This window comes from Belonocnema kinseyi, chromosome 8 (assembly GCF_010883055.1).
Source record: "Belonocnema kinseyi isolate 2016_QV_RU_SX_M_011 chromosome 8, B_treatae_v1, whole genome shotgun sequence".
Classification (NCBI taxonomy): Eukaryota; Metazoa; Arthropoda; class Insecta; order Hymenoptera; family Cynipidae; genus Belonocnema; species Belonocnema kinseyi.
In genome coordinates, this window is record NC_046664.1 from 68,167,407 (window position 1) to 68,174,708 (window position 7,302).

Sequence of the window (7,302 nt, forward strand, 5' to 3'; positions counted from 1 at the left end):
TTTATATATAAAACACGTATTGGAAAATCTGAAATGATCTTCTCATTTTTAGAATATGCTGGACATTTTTGGATATTTTTGATATTTTTCTGGAATTTCCTAAACTGTCCCGGAATGTTCTAAATTTTTGTAACATTTTCAGGGCCGTTTTAATCGAGGGAAAAAATTTCCGGTTTTTTCTCGGTTCACAAAAATTTGTCACGTTCCATGAAATTAAAAATTTCAAAATGTATAATTCATGAATATATAATTCAAACGCTTAATAATTTACACGTATAAAATGAAAGCCTGTAACACTTCTCAATTGAACAATTTCTAATTAAATTCCTTTGAATTTAAAAATTAAAAGTATTAAACTTTTACATGTAAACTGAATATTTCACAGATTTCTGGTTCTAAAATGGTTTTTATATTATTTTGCAGTTCTGAAATTTTCTAAAATTGTGGACATTATTTTAGAATTTTGCAAATCTCAAATATTCTAAATTATTTTTAAATGAAATAGGATGCTCACTTGTTCACGATATAAATGTTGATGGTATTGTATGTTGCACTATTTTCTAAAATATTGCAGTCTATTGGCAAATTCTCGAATATTCTAGAAATTCCAGAACTTTTCTAAAATATTTTGAAAAGTTTTGATCTTTCTAGAATCCTTTAGAACTTAAATCTTCTAAACTTTTGTAGAATATTCTGAAATGCTAGGGACTTTTTTAAATGTTCCAGAATGTGCTGTGCTATTATAAAATTCTGCATTACTATAGAAATTTCATGACTTTTTTTTGAAAAATTCTGGGATTTTCTAGAATTTTCGGGAATGATGAGAAGATTCTAGACGATTCCAGAATTTTTTAAACCTACACGGATCCTGCGGGGGACAAATGTGCCCCACGCGAAATTCAATTAATTCTCCTGAGCAAATATCTCTGATTTTTTGGTGCAGACCCTAACCATAATTCAGTTTGACTAACCTAGAGTGCGGTGAAGTGGTTGATGTTGCCGGTTGTTCGCTGTCTGTCAAGTAAAAAGCAAACTTTGGGCACATTTGTCCCTCAGAGGATCCGTTACGTTCGAGTTTCGTCACGTTAAGTCAATTTCATATTTTCATGTAAATAAACGCATTTGACGTATATTTACAGTATATCATGGTATTTTAATGTTTCGAATTGATTTTTTGTAATTTAAGTGAAAATTATATGTAAAAATTACTAAAAATGTGATATATATCAATATAAAGTTGTTTTCTTTAATTTTATTCATACAGTGCTCATTAATTCCAATAATAAATCAATTAATAAATAACAAATGAGTAATTGTTTTTTTTAAATCAAAGATGTCCAGAATATACGAACTAAAAAGTGCCGATACTGTGACTACAGTGTCGCAGGAAAGAGAGAGAAGTTGCAACCGACCTGTGTATGACGAACATAGGGCGGTTTTGTGCAACCTTTGCACCAAAGTATATTGAGCTTATTTCATGCAAAATTTATTTTAATTAATTGTTTTTTTAATCAATTTTATTTCGAGAATTAGTTTGAAAATAAAAATAGTTTTTTAGAAAAGGCTTCTTTTTTTAATTCTGATGAATTTTTCCTATCTTTCAAACTTACTAATCGCTTTTTCATTGAAAAAAAACTTTTTCTCAATTTTTTTATCTTTATTTAAATGAAAGCATCTTATTGTGCATCAGAAAACAAAGAGATTGACCTATTATATATTCAAATTACTTATAATAATAAGCACTCTGCCCGCACTTATGATATTTCTCATTTTCTTAAATTTTCTAACTTCGAATGTTCAAATAAATATACTTTTTGGGAGGAACCTAATTATAACCAACACCACCTTAAGGTGCAATTTGTCCTCTTTAAAATTGCGTTAAAAAATTTTAAATTAGTTTATTATAAAAGCAATGACATGATTTTTTCCAAAAAATGTCAAAAACACGATTTTTTGCGATTTTTATTTGTTTAAACATTTTTTTCAACATTTTAAATTCATTAAAACAGGATGTTATATACAACAATCTCTTCGACATTAAAAAACGAAGAGAATTATGTATATTGACATCTGATTTTGATGAAAGGAAAAGATTGTGCACAAGGAAACCAAATGGGGGACATTTGTCACCCACAGGAGCCGTATAGGGTTAATGATATTAGAATACTCTAGAATTTCTATATTATCCTAAAATTTCTGAGTATACTAAAAAAAATATTTTTCTTTAAACTTCTATTTTTGAGTTTATAGTTATATTTATTTATATTTATATTTTTCAGTTTATAGTAATCCAAGTTTCTTCTCGGATTTTAATGGATTGTTCCGTCTTCTTTTTTTAAATCCATTCGTAAATTTGAAAAAAGTTCAAAACGCGGTAGAATGTTCTGTATTATCCTGACATTTTCGAGGATATTTCGGAACGCTACTTAATGTTCTGAAATATTCAGAGTTTGTGTTTAATTTTTGTTGCAATTTTCTTAACCCTTAGCTTGCACACCTCAAAATAATTACATAGCTTGCACATGGGGTATTCCGGACCCCAGCGTGAAAAAACGTTTATATCTTTTTTGTTTTTAAACATTTTCATGCGAACATTTTTGTGTAGGTTCCTTGACATCTTTTCTAAGCATTCTTACAGTTTTACAATGTTAAATCATTGTTTAAATATTAAAAAAAAACAATGCAATGCTAGCGGGAAACTTTGAAAAATCTTTGTTCAAAAATGCCCTGGGGTATTTTGGACCCCGTGTGCAAGCTAAGGGTTTCGGAATTTTCTAGATTTCTCTAGAACATTCCAATGTATTCTTGACTTTTTTGGAATATTTAAGAATTACCTTTAAGAATATACCTCTTTCTTGAACACACTGACCTTTTTTTAAAGAATCGGTTGAAATAGCTTTAACACTTGTTTAAAGTTATGTTTCCCTCGAAAACTTCTTAAAATATTTGTAGACTATAAAAGGATCCTGAATCGTAATTTTTAACAGAAAAATTAAACCTTTATAAAAAAAAACTTACTTGGAACATCTTTGCTGTTTGCACTGCTCAAATCGCTCGTGGAACTTCGCACCGAACTACGAGCTGTTTCTTGATTCGGCGATTTAACTTCTTGACGACCCCTTGTTCGCCTGAAAAATAACAAATATATAATAATTTAAAAAAATGTATCTTACGACTGATAAATAAAATAAAATAAGAATATTCTGCAAAAAAAGAGATTATCAAATCAAATCCCGTGCTCAATAGCCTATTATGGATTAAAGGATGCATTCAAAAGATTCAAAGTCAATAAATTTAATAAGGATTCGCTTAGTTGGCATCTCCATTTCATAAATTCCGATATCTCTCAGATATCAGAGAAACAGGAATTTTCTCTTCTACACAACTATAAGCCCTTATCAAACCCAAGATCTTCCAAGCAAAGTGCGTGGGTTGTTCCTTCACATTTTAAGCCATGAGTATTTTGATTTACATCTATTATTTAAGTGAATCGGAAAGATAAGGCCCCCATACACGCAATGCAAACAGCTAATCCTGTGAATCCGACATAAACAATGCTTGCTTGATTAAGAATTCATTTTCTTTAGAAACTCTTCCTTAAGGGCACTTCCCGAGTTCTTTAACTTGATTTTTGAATTGTTCCGGAAGTAAATATCCAACACTGAACATTAAAAAAATTTTAACGTTTTGAATTGAATGTTTAAAAATCCTAAGACTTAAGAATCATATATCTTTAATTCAAACAATGTCAAATTAGAGATTTTACAAATTCTAAGATTACAGAATTTTTAATTCAAAGATTGAATTATGTCATATTGAACATTACAAAGTCATAATTCTCAAAGCACAATAATTTTAAATTGGACGTTTTTAAAAGTTTTAAATATCAATTTGAAATTTTGGACACTTTAATGAACATTGAATCGAAAACGTTTGAAATTGTAATATAAAGATAATATTGAAAATTTTTAATTGTAGTCAATAAGAGGCAGTCCATAAACTACGTTATCAATTTTGGGCTATTTCTGAACCACACCCCCGTCCCCCCTTGTTGACAACTATAGTTTTGTCTGTCCCAAGCCCCCATGTAACGTAGCTAATATGCTTTAGAAACAGGGAAAATAGGGGTTTTTCATGAAAATATGGGAAATTAGGCGTCCACATAAAAAGGCCCTTTAGAGTCAGCTTTAGTTTAGGAGATATTGACGTTTTTCTAAGTTGAGGTCATGCGAACTCAATTCGATACGAAACACTTAAAATTCCTAAGATTTCAAATCGAAATATATAGCATTTTTAATTAAATATTAGAATTAAAATATATATATTTTTTTTCTAACAAAAAAATTTAAATCAAAAAGATCAATTTTTAACCAAAACTAATTCATAACAAAACGGTTAAATGGTTACTGTTAAGGAGTTAAACAGTTAAATGGTGCAATTAAACATTTGCCAATGGTCGAATTTTAAATCCAAAAAGATTCAATTTCAACCAGAAAAGTTGCATTTTCAACCAAACAGTTGAATTTCCAAGCAAAAAAGACGAATTTCCAACAAAGCACACGTAGTTGGACTTTTAACCAAACAGTTAAACATTTCCAGCAATAAAGACTAATTTTTTGAATATAGAGGGACGAATTAAAAAAATAGTTTAACTTTTAACCCCATTGTTAAATATCGAGCAAAAAAAGAAGATTTTTTTAGATGACAGTTACATTTTTAACCCGAAAAGTTGAAATATCAACAAAAAAGATAACTTTTCAAGAAAATACTTATTTTTCAAGCTTAAAAGTGGAATTTCTTAAAGAAAAAAATTAACTTTTGAACCAAAAAAGATGAATTTTTCAATAGGAAAGTTAGTTTTCAGCTAAGAAACTTTTAACCACACAGTTGACTTTTCAAGCAAAAAAGAACAATTTTTTTAGAATTGTGTTGAATTTTGAACCTAAGAAGTTGATATTCTAACAAAAAAGTTTTCAACGTGTAATGTAATTTTAAATCATAAATAATTTTCAACACTAAAATACGAATTTAAGAAACAAAATTTTGTTCACAAAGTATCTCAACTTTATACCAAGTGGTTGATTTTTCAACCATAAAAGATAAATTCTCAAGGAAACATGTAATGGTTAATATTAAAAAAAAAATTATTTTTAATTTAAGATCCAAAGCAAGTGAATTCAACCAAAGAGTAAGAAATTTCAACAAAATACTTCAATTTTAAGTTTTAACCAGAGATGAATTTGCAACTAAAATGATGAATCGTGAAAGAAATGATTTTTAATAAATAAATTCAAAATTACTCTAAATAGTAGCATTTTCAACCAAATAGTAAAATTTTTAACCAAACGAGACGAATTATGAACCAAAAATATAATGCAGTAAACTCTGGCCTATATCAAGGGCCATGGAACGAAAACATTTGTAACGATACGCGCGCTGGACGCATGTGTTCGCATTTACGCATCGTGAACAGCGTTTTTGAAATGTTTTTGTTGACGTACCACGTGATAAATAGAATTTCCTCAAATTAGTACAATTTTCCAACTAAAAATCAATATAATAGAATCAAAAAACGACTAAAATATTTCGCGGAATAATGAGTTTTGTAGCATGATGTCACGGGCATGCTAGGAGAGGTGGAAATATCAGGAAGGTCAGCATAGTTGGTGCATCTGGACATGGGATTGCATACGATTAACCAGTATAACAGAAATGATTTTTTAATATTTTATTGAAAAAACTGTAAGTTATGAATGCTGAATAGTAAAATTTGTCAAGTGCAGAATGCATTTTCGCAATTCTGTTTCATCCTCTTGTTGTTTGAAGAACTGCCAGTTTCACGAAATACAATCAACTATCCGAAATTTAAGGTCAGATTAGCCGATTCTGATAAAATCGATCTGGCAGATTAACCTAAAATTTTGGATATATTATTTTATTTCATGACATTGAAAGGTCGTCAATCAACAAAAGAATCGGATATTATTGAGATAATACATTCTACACTTGACAAATCTTACGATTCTAACATGTTTGACTTCCTTTTAGGTTTATAATATTTTCTCCAATCATTCGTATGCATTCCCATGACGTCATGCTAAAATAGCCAATTCAAGCCGACGAGGGCTTCCCGCTTTTCGGGCCTGTTCTTCATTGGTCAGCATCTGACGCGGGCAAGACCGTACAGGGCCCGTAGTGGGAGGTGATGAAACTACGACATTTGAAATTGCCCACACCCAGCACGGGAAAGCATGGCAAAACCTCTTAATTCAGTTCGCATTTAAGCGAAAAATGAGAAAAAGGGAAAATTTCTTGAAAACAGGAAAAAATAAAAAGTCTTTAAAAAGGATACTGCACTGCTGTAAGGCCATCTTTCATAAAATTTGTTAAAATTTATTTAAATTTAGTACTAAACTTATTTATCAAATTGGTAACATAGTTTATGGACGGCCCCTTTACAGTTTATTTCTTAGTCACGCTCTATGTGTTTTCTATTCTTAGTCTCAGGTAAATTTAATTAAGTCTTTAGCCCCTAAGTTTTATGTTCGAATTAATCAAACGTTGAAGGCACTTAAAGTTAATAGCCTTCATAGTAAAAAGCTTAGACATTGAATAAAATAACAGATAGTAAGCCCTAACATTTTATACGATTAATACAGTTAATTAAATAAATTCCCAATTATAAATAAACTTGACTAGATTATAATTCCTAAAAGAATGTCTCAAATATCACCATCTCAAATCAGGCAGCTTCTACACTATAAGACGAAATATGTTGTTTTTTAGAGGAATTTAGGCGACACGTACTTTTCCGATTTGATAAAAAAAAATTCGTCCAAGTTACGAGTGTTTAAATTTTGATGTCTATTTTTCAAAAACAAAAAACAAAACATTTTTCTTCAAACTTCTATTGTTTCTGAAATAGTTCAGATATTCCAATTTTGTTTTTGGAATCTGATGAGTTTTACCGTCTTCTTTTTCAAATTCCATCCGTAAGTTTGGAAAAAGTTTAAAATGAGCAAACTCGTAACGAAATGTACAAAAAATTGTTTAAAAAAAGTTTCCACTTCTAAAAAAGTTCTACAAAAAATATATTCTATAGATTTGTGATATCCTCCCGGCCTTAAATATGATTTAGCCTGCATAAAAGTCATAAAACGGGGATAAAATAAAACAAATAAGGTTTTCTAGAAAATCTTTTTTTTTATTCCTTAGAATCTTTAAAACGTTAAAAATGAGATTTTCTAGAAAACCCATCTTTTTTATTTTATCACATACACTGAACTCTCGATTTCAGTCCAG

At 29.5% G+C, this 7,302-nt stretch overlaps 1 protein-coding gene across 3 annotated transcripts in view; it reads right to left on the reverse strand.

Annotated features, from left to right (window-relative positions):
• LOC117177922 overlaps positions 1 to 7,302 on the reverse strand; it is a 173,431-nt gene that overhangs the window by 91,475 nt on the left and 74,654 nt on the right. For all 3 annotated transcript variants that reach the window (XM_033369034.1, XM_033369032.1, XM_033369033.1), the window contains one exon: positions 3,019 to 3,128. In XM_033369034.1, the coding sequence (XP_033224925.1) occupies positions 3,019 to 3,128 (110 nt within the window). The remainder of the gene's footprint in view (positions 1 to 3,018; positions 3,129 to 7,302) is intronic.